This window comes from Cricetulus griseus, chromosome 3 (genome assembly GCF_003668045.3).
Source record: "Cricetulus griseus strain 17A/GY chromosome 3, alternate assembly CriGri-PICRH-1.0, whole genome shotgun sequence".
Lineage (NCBI taxonomy): Eukaryota > Metazoa > Chordata > Mammalia > Rodentia > Cricetidae > Cricetulus > Cricetulus griseus.
In genome coordinates, this window is record NC_048596.1 from 118,139,048 (window position 1) to 118,157,428 (window position 18,381).

Genomic DNA, 18,381 nt, shown 5'->3' on the forward strand with positions numbered 1-18,381 from the left:
CTCTCTCTCTCTTTCCAGCCCGATCCATCTTCTCCAGGCGGAGGGGGGATTGGAGGGCCCACCCGGAAGTCCCTCTCCCACCCCCGCGGGCGGGCGGCTCCATTGGCGGCGCTCCTATTGGGCACTTGGGGAGGGTCCCGCCTGCCTCGGGGTAGCCGCGGGACCTGGCTCGCGCACACGGGAAGTTGCGGCTGCTAGCGAGGCCACACGCTACCCGGAGGCTGCGTGGGCCGCTCGGAGCGGACGCCGCGTCGTCGTCACTGGGGCTGCGGCAGGTCGGGAAGCGCGAAGCAGATCGAGGTTTCCGGCGGGCTCGGCAGCGGGAGGCCGGGCACGGAGACGCGGCTGCTCCCTGTCCAGTCAGGGGACGCGGCCCGGGGCAGGGCGGCGGCCGTCCCAGGGCGCGCCGCGCCGGCGGCGGCGGCTGCAACGACTACCCGGTGTCCCGGCGCGCGAGGGTGGCCGCCGGCGCCCCAAGCAGGGCGCCCTGGGCCAGCCCGGGTGTGGGTGGAGACCCCGGGGGCTGTGGCCCAGCCGGCGGGTTCGAATCCGGGCACTAGGCCCTCGGGCCGCCGGCGGTTTGGTACTGGCAACTGCTGTCTGACGAGCGCCCGTCTGCTGGAGTCAGGGCCGCGCAACGAGCGCGCCCTCTGTCACTCACAGCCTTACCCCGTGACTCGTACAGACCTTAACCCTATTTTACAGAGGAGGAGGATGGGGCCTAAGGAGTTTGCCCAAGGTCACGCAGTTGGAGAGCCGGAACTCTGATCTGCGTCTCCCTCTTCCAACATCCCCGCAGCTTCTTCAGATTCACTGATGAGCCTGTGTGGCTCTTTGCTCAGGAGGGGCAGTGCCATTTATCCTAAGGTTGTTGGAGGCATAACAGAAAACGTACCTGGCCTTTTGGCTAACTAAGATCAAGTGGAGAGAATGCTTGGGACGCAGCAAATGTTCCACGAGGGATAAGCTGTTGGTACCAGACACGACACATGTAATAATAACACTTTATCGTCTATCTCCTTTAGGATTTGTGTGAGGAAGGCAGGCATGGTGAGACCCATTTCACTGACAGGAACGCAGAGAGGGCCCGTTTCTCTCTCTGAGTCTCTCGGTCAGTAAAAGCAGTCAAGCTGGAGCCCAAGGCCAGGTGTCCCGACTCACAGCGGGGGGCTCCCTGCACCAACCATGAGCCGCCTGCTCTGGAGGAAGGTGGCGAGCAGCAGGATCAGCTCAGGGCCAGTTCCAGCAACAGGACGCAGGGTCTCCAGCTCCGTCCTCGCCCCCGTCCCCAGCGACGGGCAGCCGCAGTCGCAAACGCCCTCTTCGGAGGACGGGCAGCTGCGGCTCAACCCTCTGCTCATCCAGATGCTCTCGAGAGGGCTGCACGAGCAAATCTTCGGGTGCGGAGGGGAGAGGCCCGACGAGGCCGCGGTGCGTCGCAGCATCAAGCACCTGCAGAAGCACGGGCTCTGGGGGCAGCCGACCACGCCCTTGCCAGACGTGCAGCTGAACCTGCCCCGGCTCTTAGGGGGCAACCTGGACCAGCACTTCCGCCTCCTGGCCCAGAAGCAGAGCCTGCCTTACTTGGAGGCGGCCGCCTCGTTATTGGAGGCCCAATTGCCGCCCCAGCCCGGGAGCTGGGCCTGGGCGGAGGGCTGGACCCGGTACGGCCCCGAGGGGGAGGCCGAACCCGTGGCCATCCCCGAGGAGCGGGCCCTGGTGTTCGACGTGGAGGTCTGCATGGCAGAGGGAACCTGCCCCACCTTGGCGGTGGCCATATCCCCCTCGGCCTGGTAAGTGAGGGTTAGGAACAGGGAGCTACCATTTATTTGTAGGGGGCCCAGTTAGACGGTTTGGTGAAGTTTCTGAGTTCCTGCTGTGTGCTCATTTAAGGACTGTTGGTGTGGTGAACTAAACCCGCTTAATCCTGCTTTTGTGGGGCTCACTCTGGTAGAAAGATACACAGGCTCTAGACAACACCCAAGCGAATGTCAGGAGCCATGCAGAGAATCACAGTGTTGTGTTTGAGACAGACTGAGAGACCATTAAGGCGACCACGAGTTTGTGCCTCGATCCCTGGCCCCTAGGAGCTTCTGTGAGAAGTCAGTCTGAAAAGTGTTTGGCTTTGGGAATGCCGATGGTTATTTTGGCAGGCAGATGTTCTTGGTGGGATTGTTCTAGGCAGTTTAAAATGCTCAGCGTCCCTAGTGTCTTCCATAAATGCCAGATCAGATCCTCAGCCTTTTCCAAATGGCCCTGGAGGTGGCCTGTCTTGACTGCCCCCGGCTGAGACAACTATTACTTCCTTATCAAGCAGACATTTTGGTCCCAAACAGGTATATCCAGTCTCTCTCTTTTCTTTTAAATAACTTTCTAAGTGCTACCCAAGTTTCTTTTTCAAGCAATGATGGCAGTACTGTTTCTCCCCCCCTTTTTTTATTCTTCATTCCAGGATTAAAATACTATTTACAACCTTAATGCTTTCAGGCATGGCCAGCAAAAAAAAAAAGTTGGCAGTTTCTTTATTCCTATTGGAAGCTACATCTTTGTAAAGAAAGCTGCGAAATGTTATATATGCAGTTGAAAATGGTGAAAGCATGGCTAAATAGCTAAGGTAGGCATCAATGGCTAAAAAGAGCAAATCTAGATGACTTTGCATTGATTTAGCTGAAGTTGTCATAAGAACCACGGTGCTTATGTAACTCGATGGCCAGAGTCAAGGGGAATCCCAGCCATCAGTTGAAAAGATAAAGTAGGCTTTGGTGGCTGGAAAGAAGCCAGTGACAGTGAGTTTTTTAGACAGTTGGTCATTTTTTGGACACGTCAAGTCCTCTTTTCTCTTCTTCCGCCTTCCTCACTTAACTTCTTTCTCTTTTCCTTCTCATTCTGCCTCCATTCTCATTCCATCTTGCCAGTGGTACTGGGGCATCACTAGTTTGCCTGATGGCAGAAGCCAGTGCTGAGGCTTGAGTTTACGCAAAGACCTTTCTCCTAGTAGTCTGACTATTGTGGTTGTAGATGGTGCCTGGATAGTACTCCACATTTAACCTGGCCTGCTCTGCCACATGGTTGTATAACGTGACCAGCTCACAGCTTGTAGCAGTTGGGTAGAAGCCTGGACAGCTGTGTTTCCCATAAGGTAGCTTCCCGCAGGCTTTTGGTAAGGCCTTTGGTCAGTCATCTGCCTAAAGGGTTACCACCCAGGCCTTGGCAATTGAGAGTCCAAGGAGACCTTTAGTATTGATGGATCATCTTAATTTTGCCTTGCTCCTCCCCCCCCCCCCCCGCTCTTTTTTTTTTTGTAAAATTGCTAGTAAGTTTATAGTAAGATGGCTCCACAGACAGCAGCAGGCCTGTGTCTAGACACCAGTGTGGCCTTTGTTAACTGAAGTCCTTGTCATCTTCATAGTTTCAAGTATTTAGCATTCTTGAGCCCTTGCTTCTGTTGTTTCAAAGGGCTTTGACCTGATGGGGTAAAAGAGGAAGGAAAGCTTGAGTGCCTCATGCAGTCCCACCATGAAGTATGCTCTAGAGTTTGCCAGGTTGAAAGTAGCTAGTTTTGCCATTGGATCGTGCCCGTCTTCCCCCAAAGACTGCAGGGCGCACCATCGAGCTGTATTGTGTACTGTATGGCCCCAATCCTTTGGAATGGTGTGTGGCTGGTAGCAGGCTTTTTGTCAGTGACCATTCTCCCCACTTTGCCTTGGAACCTGGAGTCAGTGTTGTGTGTCTGTGTCCGCCCCCTGCCCCCAAAGGCAGACAGCACTCATTCTGTCTCTTCCACATCCACCCTGCACATGTACATACATTCTCTCATCATGGCGTGCTCTGTGGCATCTCACTGAGGGTGGCTGCTCCTGGAAGGCTCATGGTTGGTTTTTTCCCTTGAAAATCTCTGCAGCCCTCAGACAATTCACCCTATATGTGCATGCAGTGTTTGTCATTAGTTTTCTTTTTTCCATTTTCAATTAAAAATTCTCCATTTTGGGTTGTTTTACCAGCGCTCTCTCTCCTTTTTTAGCCCTTGGAACACTAGCTGTTTTGTGTTTAAAGGAATAAGGGGTGGTCATAGCTGCAGACTCAGCTCTGGGCCTGCACACCATTCTGCACAGGCACCCACTACCATGCATTTAGCTCCTTGTTAATCTGTGGGAGTTAGATAGTAAAGAAGCTTTATTATTCCTTTCCCCAATGATTCCCTGACTTGTGTGAGTGAGTAGCACCCTTGGGGACCTGGCATGCAGTGGGTGGTGTGGAACAGAAGTCTATTCCTTCATAATAAACCTGCCCACTTCTCATCTCCTTCAGGTATTCCTGGTGCAGCCGGCGGCTGGTGGAAGAGCGTTACTCTTGGACCAGCCAGCTATCGCCGGCTGACCTAATCCCCTTGGATGTCTCTGCTGGTGCCAGCAGCTCCACCCAGCAGTATTGGCAGGAACAGTTGGTAGTGGGGCACAATGTTTCCTTTGACCGAGCCCATATCAGGGAGCAGTACCTGATTCAGGTGAGGTTGTGGGAATGGCAGGCTTTGAGCCTGGCCTCCTTTGCTAATGAAAGCATTTTCTTTCTTTCTTTCTTTCTTTCTTTTCTTTTCTTTTCTTTTCTTTCTTTCTTTCTCTTCCTTCCTTCCTTTCTTTCTTTTTTTAATATTTTATTTTGATGTGCATTGGTGTTTTTGTCATAGATGTCAGGTCCCCTGAAATAGTTACAGATAGTTATGAGCTGCCATGTGGGTGCTGGGAATTGAACCTCAGTCCTCTGGAAGAGTAGTCAGTGCTCTTAACCACTGAGTCATCTCTCCAGCCCCAACCATTGCTTTCTTGACCACTGTTTCCACCCGCTTCGCAGCATCTGCAGGGACTTTAGCTGTCGGGTCACCAGAACAGATTAGAAACAAGTTAGCGTGGTGTTTGAAACTGTTGAGGCAGATGACCCCTCTCTTCCCTAAAGGTTACAAGGAGCTCCATTACATCTGTGTTGGCACAGGACTGGGAGTTGTTCTAGAATAAAATGACTCTTACCTTCTTTTGTGGCATTTTAAAGCTTTTGAGGGCTCTGAGTTATAGCCTGGGCCACATCCTGCCTTATCCATCCATGGGCAGTATGATTGCCTTCACATCTCTAAGCCCCAGTTTCTTTTTCTGTAAAGAGAGCAAACAGAAGCTCCCCCAATGCACTTTTAGGAGAGTTTGAATAGCACATGTGTCAGACAAGTAGAACTGCCTGGTGTATGGTGACAGTTCTTAGATTGTAAAAACCACTTTTTCTTTCAATTTTTGTAACAGGCTAAGGTGAAGTGTAGGGCAAGAAAGTAGCCCTAGCAGCACCCTTAGCCTGGCATCAAGGGCACTAAGGCACAGACAGCCTTGTTAACTTGTCAGGGACCACAGCTATGGGGGCTAGGGCCAGGACCACGACTTGGGAGACTGGCCCATAGCTCTGAAGGTCTTGTTTAGCTCATCTACCCAGAGTTGTCCAGAAGCTGGGAAGTACTTGTGCTTTGGGACCAAGCCAGTTCTGCACATTCAGGAATTGGGCAGGCCCCCCACAGGTGTTGGGCCAAGCATGGAACGTCTGTGTTTTGTGTTGGAGGCTGTGTGCTGAGGAGCTAAGATGGGGCTGGAATCAGCAGCACTGAAGCAGTGGCCCACTGGCCCCTGTGTCGCAGCCTCTCCTCCCCTGCCCTTCCTTCAGGGCTCCCGAATGCGCTTTCTGGACACTATGAGCATGCACATGGCCATCTCAGGGCTGAGCAGCTTCCAGCGCAGTCTGTGGATGGCAGCCAAGCAGGGCAGGCACAAGGTCCGGTACCCCACACAGCAAGGTCAGAAGTCTCGGAGGAAAGCCAATGGTCCAGAGGTAAGAGGGAGAGCACTTGGGACTGCCCCGAGAGGGGAACCAGGACCCTGTCATTGCCTGCCTGTTGGGCTTAAGACCAAGCTGACCCTCCCTTTGCTTTCTCAGATTTCATCTTGGGACTGGATGAACATCAGCAGTGCCAATAATCTTGCAGATGTGCACAGCCTTTATGTGGGGGGACCTCCCTTAGAGAAGGAGCCCCGGGAACTGTTCATCAAGGGCAGCATGAGAGATATCCGGGAGAACTTCCAGGTATGGTGTTGGCACAGAGCTCCAAATACTCCGGCTGTGACTGACCTGCAGGTGAACTTGGGGAGGTACAGCTGCTGGGTCTGCTCCTGAGACATGGCAGTGGCAGTAGAGGGTTGTCCCTATCCACCCCACCCTTCCAACAAGTTCCTGTCACCTTGTGCTAGGATCTGATGCAGTACTGTGCCCGTGATGTGTGGGCCACCTATGAGGTTTTCCAGCAGCAGCTGCCACTCTTCTTGGAGAGGTGAGAGGGAAGCAGATGAAATCCCTGGGTATGCATAGGTCCTGGTGCCCAATCCCATTGTAATCAGGTGGGGCTGACTCTTCCTCAGGCTGATCGCTTAGCTTTTGTAGGCTGAAAGAATGGAGCCCCTCTGTTCAGTGGTTTCCATGTGAGCCCTGGACTCCGGGTTTCTGGAGTCTTAGGGGCTCGTCTTGTTTGGGGTCCCAATCTCCTTTAGTCAGTGGTGATTGTTATTTACCCAGGTTCAAACCTTGGCTGCTGTATCCCTCACTGACCTTAGATAAGTAACTTGGTTTCTGTGAGCCTCGGTGTTTTGTTTTTGTTTTTTTTTTTAATCAAGAAATACGCACAGATCTACCGTACTCCTGGTTGTGAGGTCTATAAGCAGTCATTGGCATGTATGGGATTGTTAGCACAGTGCCTGACACTGACGGGGGCTGTTATTTCCGTGTTACAGGTAAAAGTGAGGCCCAGAAGTCAGGTGACCAATGCAGGCCTGGGTGGAGTAAAGCTGGGTTCAAGCCTGTCTGGTTTTAGAGCTGTGCAACAAAGCCGGTTGGGTTAAGCTTGTCAAATTGTCTTAGGATTTGGGCCCAAGCCTTGTCTCCTGTGGTCATTTATGGCAGCCCTTGGTGTCTGTCCCTAAGGTGCCCCCACCCAGTGACTCTGGCTGGCATGCTGGAGATGGGTGTCTCCTACCTGCCTGTCAACCAGAACTGGGAGCGCTACCTGGCAGAGGCGCAGGGCACATATGAGGAACTCCAACGGGAAATGAAGAAGTCACTGATGGATTTGGCTAATGATGCCTGTCAGCTGCTCTCAGGAGAGAGGTAGTCAGGTCCTGGGTCAAGGTAGGGGCCAGGCAGGTGGGAGGACTGGATTTTAGTTCAGCCTTAACCCTCTCCTGGTGGACTGGCTCTGCAGGTACAAAGAAGACCCTTGGCTCTGGGACCTAGAGTGGGATTTGCAGGAGTTTAAGCAGAAAAAGGCAAAGAAGGTGAAGAAGCTAGCCTCAGCCAGCAAGCTGCCCATCGAGGGAGCTGGGCCCTTTGGGGAGCCCACGGATCAGGAAGGTGGGAAGCTTATGTGGGAGGTGGGACAGGGTGATCTCTGGGACAGTCTTAGGACCCAGGGGGTCCTTGGAATTGGTTGCTATAGTCCTTCAGACCTGGGAGTCCCTTCTGGTCCAAACCTCCTGACTCTTGGATCTTGGACAGATCCTGGACCACCTAGTGAGGAGGAGGAGCTTCAGCAAGATGTAGTGGCCCGCACCCGTTTACAGCAGCTGAAGAGCAGCACAGACCTCCTGCCTAAGCGAACCCAGCACCTTCCTGGACACCCTGGGTAAGACTGGTTCTCTGTAGCATCCAGGGGATGCTGTCTTGCGTGATCCTCAGGGCAATCCCTGTTTGAGCCTCAGCAAGGTCTTGGACCTTGATGGGTGTTCATTCATTCTACCTTCCATTTCTACTCAGCTATGTTTACTCTGACCCCTGTGGTTTTCTGAACACATTCGGCACAATGCATTGAGCCCCTGTGGTGTGGATGCTACCTGTGGTAGCTATAGCGGCACACGTGGCACTCATCTCCCTTCTAGGGGCAGCTGGTGTGCAGACCAACCAGTGTAGCTGACCTGTAATGAGACTTAAGAACGTACAGTTTAGAGGCAGCTCTGTTGTGCCTGTGGAAATGAGAGGCGGTTTCCTTGAGGAGGTGCCCTTCATTGGTGTCTTAGAGGCAGAGATGAGAAAAGGGCAGCCAGAGTGACCAGGGGTGTAGCCTCATGGTACTTGTGACCCTGGATGCAAATGCCTTGGGTGTACTGCTGGCCTCACCTTAGTCTCAGACAGTCCGAGTGTCCCTTTAACAGCGGGAGTTCTCGTGGATAGAAAGGAAGATCTGTTTCTTCCGCTTAGGGGCTGCATTGGGCCTGGAAAGAAGCTTTGCTTGAAGGATGCCAGTGAGACACATGGGTTTGCCTTCTGAGATAACTTGAGTAAGTCTAGGAGATACCAGATAGGTCCAAAGCCCCCTAAAGGAGAGGACTGCAACTTCTTGTCTGAGTCACCAGAAAGCCTGGAGGCCTTGGAAGGTGGATTGGGTACATTGTGAGAGAGAGACCCTTCCTTACTCCTTAGTGTGACACTTTTTTCCCCTCCATTGGGGGAGTAGGTGGTACCGGAAGCTCTGCCCTCGGCTAGATGACCCTGCATGGACTCCAGGCCCCAGCCTCCTCAGCCTGCAAATGCGGGTCACTCCTAAGCTGATGGCACTGACCTGGGATGGTTTTCCTCTGCACTACTCAGACACTCATGGTTGGGGCTACCTGGTGCCTGGACGGCGGGATAATCTGGTTGAGCCACCAGCGAGCCCCACTGTAGAGTCAACAGGGCTAGCCTGCCCCTACAGGTAAGATTCAGGTTGTGGCTCCGAGTTATTCTTTACTAGAGTAACTAACTAAGGTCAGCTCCAGCTGGTGGGGGGAGCTGTGGTCCAGCTGTCTAGGTTCTAGTTCTTTTTCCCGCTGGTTACCTACCCCTTGACCTCAGAGCCTTACTGTCAAGGTTCAGCAGCAAAGCTGCTTTCACAGTGACACAAGAAGGAAGGTTTTTGACATGGCCTGGGAAGGGGAGGCTTGCTGCTTTCCTTAGGTAGAATTTGAGTACTCTGGGCATTTTGCAGTGCAAATCTCACTTGGCATCTAAGAAGTTCCATGAGAAAAGATTTTTACTTTTATTTATCTCATCGTTTTTTGACAAGGTTTCACTCTGAAGCCTAAGCTAGCCTAGAATTCACTATGTAGCCTAGGCCAGCCTCAGTCTCAAGGCAATCTTGCCTCCGCTTTTCTTTTTTTAAATTACCATTACTATATTACCTAAATAACTTGTCTATTTGCATGTATGTGTACCACATGTATGTCTGGTATATGGCAGAAGTGAGAAAAGGGTGTCATATCCCTTAGAACTGGAGTTGTGGATGGTCGCGAACCACCATGTGGTTGTTTGGAACTGAACCTGTGTCCTTTGGAAGAGCAGCAGGTTAAGAGTGCTCTTAAGCACTGAGCCAACTCTCCAGTCCCTTGCCTCAGCTTTTCAACTACTGGAATTACAGGTGTGTGCCACCACACCTGGTTTGCTCTATTTATTTACCTATTTATTTTTAAATTTTTAATTGTATGGTGCTGGAGATTGAACTCTGTCCTCATGTACAGGAGGCAAGTGTCTTACCAGGCCTGGTACCCACATTTATAGTTGACAAAGGGCCTAGAGAAGCTGGTTGATATGTTTGAGGCCACAAACCCTGAACTTTGGACAACAGGTGCTATGGAGAGGCCAGGTATTTAAAGTGGCCCTGAGTCCTGGTTCCACAGGACAGCTGGAGTCACTTGTCAGGCTTTCAGATGGAAGGGACTGAGATGGCCTTGCTCTACTGAGCCCACGCATGGGTGAGTGAACAGGAGCCAGCTCCGCAGTGCAGCCTTCGGTCTTGGTTTCCCCTGCTGCTTTGCTTCCAGAACTCTCAAGCATAGAGGAGCTTAGTTTGAGTCAGACCAGTTATCTCACCCCAGCCTGTCACCAGTGTGCTAAGTCATTTGGGTTGGTCATTCTGTTTAAAATCCAGGGAAATTTCTGCCTCCTTTCTTAGAGCTGATGTGAGCGCTAAAGAAAGGGACCCATAGAACATTCCAGCAAGCTGCATGGCCTGCACAGGCATTCACTAATCAGCCATTATTTTCTCTGCCTAGAGCCATCGAGGCCCTGTACAGGAAGCACTGTCTTGAACAGGGGAAGCAGCAGTTGAAGACCCAGGAGACAGAGGTGGCTGAGGAGTTCTTAGTCACCGACAATAGTTCCATGTGGCAAACGGTGAGGATGTGTTCTGAGCCTGTTGGGTGAGGGGTCTCCTTTCCTAGGATAATGCAGCACCTTTTGTGGGAGCTGCCACTGGTTGCTCATCTTAGACCGGACTGGTCTGAGTTCTCTTGAGGAAAGGGCTGGTGGATTCAGGCTTACAGCTGCCTGCCTCTCTCACCTGATTCCTGGGCCCATTCAGGCAGAAGAACTGGGCTGCTTAGACGTGGAAGCTGAGGCCAAGATGGAGAACTCATTACTGGGTCAGCCCCTAGCTCTGGTGAGCAAGATACCTGCTCAGATTCTCTGGGTGGGTAATAGGTGACTGGGACCTCCTCTTGCTCACAAAGTTCTTTTCCACCAGAGTTCACTAGGTCGGAGGGTATGGAGTGCTGCCCTGCTCTCCTCTGGTCCTGTAGGTGTAGGGAGACTGAGGAAGGAAACCTGTGACCTCATGACTTCCTGTCACTTTCCAGTTTGTCTACTCAGTTTCAGGCCCTTTTCCCATCCCCCTACCCCCTGGCCCTTGCTGAATGCAGGTGCTGGAGCAGGGCCTGATCTGGGTGTGTGGCCCCCACAGCCTGCTGCTTGTGTCCCCCAAACCAGCCAGCCCACTTACCACCATGGCAATGGACCTTATAATGATGTGGATATCCCTGGTTGCTGGTTTTTCAAGCTGCCTCACAAGGTATGTGCTCTGACTTGTGTGCTGCCTCATGTCCTCACTGGCTAAGGCCCACAGTAGGGTGTACTGCTTACTCAGACCAGGAGACTGACTGCTTGTGTGGGGTTGACAGGGTATGATTTGGGGCAACTTTCATCTCTAGTGCTTTAGTTTTTCTTTTGAAAATTGAATGGAGAGGCATCCTGGTGGGATTAATTGACATGGACATATATTGAGTGTCTGACATTTTCTCATTCATATGGTAGCTTCTATTGGCTGTTGATACTGCCTTCGTCTGATTATCTTAGTATGTGGCGGTATGCACATATATGTATGTGTATGTGCAAGATACCAATGTGGGAATTGCCCCAGTTGCTGGAGGTTCTGGATTCTGTTGGGAGAAGGCCTAGTGTCTATGTCAGTTCCCTATCTGGTGGTCTGCCACCTGTCTCCAGCCCCTGCTTTCTTGTCCTCTACAGGATGGTAACAACTACAATGTGGGAAGTCCCTTTGCCAAAGACTTCCTGCCCAAGATGGAGGATGGCACTCTGCAGGCTGGCCCAGGAGGTGGACCCCGTGCCCTGGAAATAAATAAAATGATTTCTTTTTGGAGGAATGCTCATAAACGTATCAGGTAGGCCAAAGTGGGGTAGGGTAGCAGGAGGCCTGACTGTGTGGTTGGTCAGGTGTCTGCAGCCCCAAGCCTCCTTTCCTCCCATTCTACTCTGATGTTGCCTGGGCAACTGCAGAGGGCTAGCCTAGCCATAGTTAAGAGGCTTAGCTGTTGGTCAGGTGACATGGATCTTGGGCATCTTTCTCCTACACCAACTTCAGTTTCTCTGTTTATGTGGGGTGGCATGGTGGGAGCTCTTCCCAGCTCCGGTTAAATCCCCTAGCTTAACTGCTGGAGCCATGGGTTGTCAATGAAGCCCTTAGAGGGCTAGTTATCTCTAACCTGTATTAGGGATTGAGAGCTGAATCTTTCTGCAGTGGCAAATGAATTCATCTTAGAGGTCGTTTGCAGATGCTGTGGTCACAGCCCTTTGGGAAGGGGTGGTAGTCCCTTGATTGCAGGGAGGCAGTGGTGGCAGAGGGAGTCAGAAGCTGCTTTTGAAGGCTGACCATTCCTAGATTCTTCTGTGAGCCCAGATCCTCCTGTAGGAGGCCAGAGCCCACCTGAGTAAGATTAGTGAGGAGAGTTGATGCCAGGCCTCAAGGGGACACAGTATCCCTGAAGCTGATCAGGTACAAATGCTGGTGACAGCACACTGCTTGCCATTGACTGTGCTGAGCTTCAGCCTTCTTGTCCTCTAGCTCCCAGATGGTGGTATGGCTTCCCAGGTCAGCCCTTCCCCGTGCCGTGACCAGGTATGGCCTACTGAGTGGTTGTGGGGAGAGAACTGAGTGGGGTGGGGTGGGGCTTAAGGCCAGAGCAAGCTGCTGACACTTCTCTGCTTCTTCATCCCAGGCACCCTACCTTTGATGAGGAAGGCCGCTATGGGGCCATCCTGCCCCAGGTGGTGACTGCTGGCACCATCACCCGCCGAGCTGTGGAGCCCACATGGCTCACTGCCAGTAATGCTCGGGTATGTGTCCCCTCTTTTCCTGGCTTCTGTTCTTTATCTGTTAGGTCTCAGGAAACTACCTCAGAGCCTTTGGAGATTCAGTAAGGGGCATGGGAAGGAAACTAAATTCTGGGTTGCACAGGGCTCTGGTTCCAATCTGACTTCATGTCATTCATTCCATTAGCAAATGTGTTTTAGGTACCTGTTGCTGGCTAGACAGTGCCAGGCATAGTGGGCACAGTTATCATGGAGTTTAGATAAGCGAAGTTGGGGTTCTGGCATATAGTTTTGTAGGGTTTCTTCATTTTCTAGCCTGCTGCTGACAGGCCATCTCTGCACAGAGTCTGGATCAGTGTTGTGTGGCATTCTCTGGTCTTCCTTTGTCAGCCCTGGGCCTAGGAATCCAGGGTAGCAGTTGCCTTGGGATTCTAGGAGGGCCTGACCCCACTTTTCCCACAGCCTGACCGAGTAGGCAGTGAGTTGAAAGCCATGGTGCAGGCTCCACCTGGCTACGTCCTGGTGGGTGCTGATGTGGACTCACAGGAGCTGTGGATTGCAGCTGTACTTGGAGATGCTCATTTTGCTGGTATGCATGGTAGGTAGTGGCTTGGGCAGGGGTGAGGCAGCAGGACTCTTGACCCAGGTGGCTGGACCAAATATTGCAGAGCTTCTCACTGTTCTCTTGTTCTCCAGGCTGCACAGCCTTTGGCTGGATGACTCTGCAGGGCAGGAAGAGCAGGGGCACTGATCTACACAGTAAGACAGCCAGCACTGTAGGCATCAGCCGAGAGCATGCTAAAGTCTTCAACTACGGCCGTATCTATGGGGCTGGGCAGTCCTTTGCTGAGCGCCTACTGATGCAGTTCAACCACAGGCTCACAAGACAGGAGGCAGCTGAGAAGGCCCAGCAGATGTATGCGGTCACGAAGGGCCTCCGCCGGTGAGGGCCCCTTTCCCACCACATTAGCATCCAGGGCTGAAGGCTTGCTTTAAAGCTCTCTTCTTTCCCATCTCTTGTCCATCACTTGAGTGCTCTCCTCTAAACCTAGCTGCAGCATAGTTTATCTTTGAAGTTGTAACGTTGTCTTTATGGTGTTAGTTTTTTCCTCATAGGACAAAGCTGTACTTAGGGCATATTATCATCAAGTTGTCATCCATAGCTATAATTAGGTAACATCTGCAGTAGCTTAGGGGTCTGTCTTAGGGTTTCCATTGCTGTGATGAAACACCATGACCAAAAAGCAAGTTGCGGAGGAAAGGGTTTATTTGACTTACACTTCAACATTGCTATTCGTCACTGAAGGAAGTCAGGACAGGAATTCAAGAGGGCAGGAATTTGGAGGAAGGAGCTGATGGAGAAGCCATGGAGGAGAGCTGCTTACTGGCTTGCTTCCCATGGCTTACTCAGCCTGCTTTCTGAACTGTTAGCCCAGGGGTGACACCACCCACAATGGTCTGGGCTCTCTCCCACCAATCACTAATTGAGAAAATGCTGCCTTACAGCTGGATCTCATGGAGGCATTTCCTCAGCTTGTATCAAGTTGACACATAAACCAGCCAGGGCAGGGTCTGATGCACACAGCGATAGGAACAAGAGTGAGGAGATAAAGGAGACAGGAGCTGAAGGAATAGAAATATGCAAAACCAGAGTGCAGGCAGTTTGCTCAGCTCTGTTTCCTCTAGCAGTGCTATGTTCTCGGGCTCTTCATGGGCTTTTGGCAGGCTCAAGTGCAGAGGAGAGGTAGCAATACAGTGGCAGGTTGTGTCCCCATTTAGATAGCTGATTAACTGTGGAAATTGTCTTAGTTAGGTTTCTGTTTCTATGATTAACATAATGACCAAAAGCAATTTGGGGAAGAAAAGGTTTACTTCATTTTACAACTCAACTCTCAAGATTCCAGTCCATCACTGAGGGAAATCAAGGCAGGAACTGAGGTGCAGAGGCCGTGGAGGAAGTTTACTGGCTTGCTAAGTCGGCTTTTCCCATATTCTCTGGGACCACCTGCTTGGGGCAGAGCTGCCCACAGTGGGCTGTACCCTCCACATAATTCACTAATCAAAAAACAAAACAAAACAAGAAAACACACTACAGACTTGCCTGTAGGCCAATGTGATGGAGGCGTTTTTGCCCATTGAGGTTCCCTCTACTCTTCTCAGATGACCCTAGGGTTTTTTGTTGTTGTTTTTTATCAGCTTGATACAAACTAGTCAGCAAACTCTGAAAAAGACTGGAAACTGCTGGGCGTTGGTGGCGCACGCCTTTAATCCCAGCACTCGGGAGGCAGAGGCAGGCGGATCTCTGTGAGTTCGAGGCCAGCCTGGTCTCCAGAGCGAGTGCCAGGATAGGCTCCAAAGCTACACAGAGAAACCCTGTCTCGAAAAACTTAAAAAAAAAAAGACTGAAAACTGAGTAACTGACACAGGGTGCAGTGGTGACTGTCTATTAGAACCAGGATCTGAATGTTGGGAGCAGGTGGACTGTGTTTTGGCAGGGTTCATGTGGGCGGGCATTGTGCTGGTGGTGAAAAAGTGCTAAGAAAGGAGGTTGGGCCTTAGGTGTAGAAGTGAAGACACCGCAAGAATTTGAACTGCAGCCCTAAATTGTGGGGAAGCCCTGATGCCCCTTCCAGTAAGTGAACTGGTTCTGCCTGGGTCAGTAGGAGTTAAGAAGCTGGGCTTAACTGTCTTGTTTTTGGCTTTTCTAGGTTCCTCCTTCCCTTTAGGGGTCACTGGGCAGTTCAGTGTCAAGCAAGCACAAGGACAGTATGACCAGGATTGACTTTGTTGGAGTTTGCCCTTTATTGGGCTAACATGATACAGCCCAGGCCTTTGTGAATACAAAAGCCCGAGTTTCTGTGCCCCTTTCTAGCTGTTGAACCCAGCAAGTCATTCAGTCTTTTTGAGCCTGTTTTCCCTGCTAAAGTTAGCCTCAGGGGAGAAGGGTGACCAGGGGCTGTTTGGGAAATAGAGTGTGGGTATGCCACAGAGAAGGCCATTTAATGGGAATGTCATGGTGCTGTTCCCCACAGGTATCGGCTGTCAGACGAGGGTGAATGGCTGGTGAGACAGTTGGACCTCCCTGTGGACAGGACAGAGGATGGCTGGGTTTCCCTACAGGATCTTCGAAAGATCCAGAGAGAAGCTTCAAGGAAGTGAGAACCTTCTTCCGTGTTCAAGATGCAGGACTGAAGTGGGCTGGTCCCAAAAGCTGACACTTCAGTTTTTTAGCACTGAGATGATGCTAACAGACAAATCCTGAGCTCAGGGTTTCTGTTCCCCCAGATCACGCTGGAAGAAGTGGGAGGTGTTTACAGAGCGAGCATGGACAGGGGGCACAGAGTCAGAAATGTTTAACAAGCTGGAGAGCATTGCCATGTCTGACACACCACGTACCCCAGTGCTTGGCTGCTGCATCAGCAGAGCCCTGGAGCCCACGGTTGTTCAGGGAGAGGTGAGGTATCTTGCCACCCTTAGAGCATGGAGAGAAGGGGGAGGAGAGTGGGGGCACAGTCCCTGGACTAGAGCTAACTGGTAAATACATCTCCTATTGCTGATGTCCGCCTATCTTCCTTAGTTTATAACCAGCCGTGTGAACTGGGTGGTACAGAGCTCTGCTGTGGACTACTTACACCTCATGCTTGTGGCCATGAGGTGGCTGTTTGAGGAGTTTGCCATTGATGGACGCTTCTGCATCAGCATCCATGATGAGGTTCGTTACCTGGTGCTGGAGGAGGACCGCTACCGTGCTGCCCTGGCACTGCAGATCACCAACCTCCTGACCAGGTATGTCAGGTCTTGGGGCCCACTGAGCAGGTCTGAGTTGTTAACTCAGAACTGACTGGTTTAGCTTTCCTTTTTTATTTTTAAAGTTTATGGAACTCCTAAAAGGGGCCTCAACTTTTCAAAAGTATTTGTTAGGTCTGAAAGTGGCATGAGTCAGCACTAAATCATTTAGGAGGTGGCAAAGTCAAGGAAGTTATTATTGCTCCCCTAGTAACATGCCTAGAATCAATGACAGAAGACATTTCAACTCAGAAAAGTGAGACATTTTTCTTTTTCTCCCCTAAATATTTAAACTGCCTAAGGTGTTTAACAGGTAACCTCTTTAATGAGGAAACTCAAATACAACTTAGAAAACATGTTTTATGTATTATTGAGTTGTATTTTCTTTATATTTATGTAGTCTTTGCTGTCCAGAACTCTATATAGACCAGGCTGGCTTTGAATTCAGAGATCCACCTGCCTTTGCCTCCCTAAGTAATGGGACTAAAGGTGTTCACCACCATGCCTGTTGAATTGCATTTTCTTGTACTAAAACTCCTAGTTCATATGGATGAGTTAAATATTGCCATTTCATGTTGATTGGTCACTCAGAACCAACCTGGAAACCATACTCTATCTTGATAAATGAGTAAATAACAAATTTACAATTCAACATTGTTACCCATGCTCTTTTCTAGGCTTCGGGGTGATGGTTAAGTTTAAAATTCAGCATTTATCTCATATTTGGGTCCAATAATTGAAATTAATTTTTTTTTTAGTGTCAATAAAGTATTCCAAACTGGAAAAGTGTGTTGAGTCCCTAATTGTATTTTAGTATCTCAGTCTCAGAGGTATTAGGCTGAACATGGAGGCAGAATAGCCTCTACTTTCATAGTTTTGCTAACTATGGGTAACTGACACAGGAGAAAGCCTGCTCTGTGGGACCGATCTCTGGTCATTTCTCCTGGAGTGAGGAGTCTGTACTCACAGCAGGGCACGGCTGTGAGCGGAGACTGGGTCTCTTTCAGGTGCATGTTTGCCTACAAGCTGGGTCTGAATGATCTGCCCCAGTCAGTCGCCTTTTTCAGTGCAGTAGATATTGACCAGTGCCTCAGGAAGGAAGTGACCATGGACTGTAAAACTCCTTCTAACCCAACTGGGATGGAAAGGAGATACGGGATTCCCCAGGGTGAGCACAATCTTTGTTCCTCATGTAGGATGGGAGGTGGTGGCTTAGAACCTTGGGGCCCTGGGAAGAAATCCACTTCATAAAATGAAGATGGTAGAATTTTAAATATTCGATCTATACTGACCCATCTTCAAAATTACACCAGAAATTTTTAATGATTTATTGTATAAGTCAAAGTGCATTCTTACATGGAAAAAATACATTATCTTTTCTGAAAATACCAGAGTGTTTTCTATTAAAACTGTCGCTAAGACCAACTGCCATTCCTGGCAGTTATCCTCAAGGGTCCCACCCACTGTCTTTTCTTAACATTCATACTCTCATTTCTGAGCACAGTCATAGTTCTTCAGGAGGCATCCTAACCGATTCCCACTGTCTTGCAGGTGAAGCACTGGATATTTACCAGATAATTGAACTCACCAAAGGCTCCTTGGAAAAACGAAGCCAGCCTGGACCCTAGCTCCATCTGGAGGCTCTGTATTTGCTCCTGTGGAGCTTCATTGAAGTGGTGCAGGTTCCTAAACTCAGGCTTTCAGATGTGCTTTTTGCAAAAGGGCATGCCTAGGCAGCCATTTTTCTGTAGCAGGACCTGCCCAGAAGAGTCCTTCTAACTGAAGGCACAGTTTGGTGGGTTCAGAACCAGGATGCCAACATCAGTGCAGGCTGTATGAGAAGGGGTACTGTCGGCACAAAACAAAGCAGATGCCCCACAGGTCACATTAACTCAGGCATATCTTTCTTTTCTTTGTGGCTGGTTCTCTGTCCTGCTCTCTGTGTGCTGGTGCAGCGCCCTAGAAGGGGAGAGTAGAAGCTCTGGTGACCCTGCCCTAAGGTGATGGGAATAAAAACAAACACCAAAACTCCTGTATCAGTCATGCTTTCCTCTGTGCCTCCCAGGTTGGTATTTAGGAACCTCCGTCCTGAATAAAATGGCACCTAACTCCCAGGGACTTTTGTAATAGTAGGATCAGAATGTCAGGACTCAAGTATCACAA

At 50.6% G+C, this 18,381-nt stretch overlaps 2 protein-coding genes and 1 long non-coding RNA gene across 7 annotated transcripts in view; 2 read left to right on the forward strand and 1 right to left on the reverse strand.

Annotated features, from left to right (window-relative positions):
• The first annotated feature begins 119 nt into the window (after positions 1-119).
• Polg (DNA polymerase gamma, catalytic subunit) lies at positions 120-18,254 on the forward strand. 3 transcript variants are annotated; one of them, XM_027408193.2, is made up of 23 exons: positions 120-275; positions 1,026-1,793; positions 4,309-4,504; positions 5,695-5,859; positions 5,965-6,162; positions 6,276-6,355; positions 7,003-7,185; positions 7,280-7,428; positions 7,573-7,699; positions 8,528-8,764; positions 10,101-10,221; positions 10,409-10,486; positions 10,787-10,894; positions 11,350-11,504; positions 12,185-12,238; positions 12,339-12,456; positions 12,895-13,030; positions 13,129-13,375; positions 15,465-15,587; positions 15,718-15,886; positions 16,010-16,218; positions 17,226-17,386; positions 17,770-18,254. In XM_027408193.2, the coding sequence occupies exons 2-23, from the start codon at positions 1,186-1,188 to the stop codon at positions 17,844-17,846; spliced, it is 3,699 nt and encodes a 1,232-aa protein (XP_027263994.1). In that variant the 5' UTR covers positions 120-275; positions 1,026-1,185; the 3' UTR covers positions 17,847-18,254. The 3 variants fall into 3 exon arrangements, with proteins under 3 accessions (XP_027263994.1, XP_027263996.1, XP_027263995.1); XM_027408195.2 differs by lacking the exon at positions 10,409-10,486; XM_027408194.2 differs by lacking the exon at positions 120-275 and having other exon boundaries at positions 1,186-1,793; positions 5,965-6,111.
• LOC118237774 lies at positions 1,804-3,991 on the forward strand. Its single transcript, XR_004769149.1, has 2 exons — positions 1,804-2,336; positions 2,453-3,991. It is a non-coding gene; the product is annotated as an uncharacterized LOC118237774 (long non-coding RNA).
• Fanci (FA complementation group I) overlaps positions 17,516-18,381 on the reverse strand; it is a 58,275-nt gene continuing 57,409 nt past the window's right edge. For all 3 annotated transcript variants that reach the window (XM_027408190.2, XM_027408192.2, XM_027408191.2), the window contains exon 38: positions 17,516-18,177. In XM_027408190.2, coding sequence (XP_027263991.1) covers positions 18,106-18,177 — 72 coding nt within the window. In that variant the 3' untranslated portion in view covers positions 17,516-18,105. The remainder of the gene's footprint in view (positions 18,178-18,381) is intronic.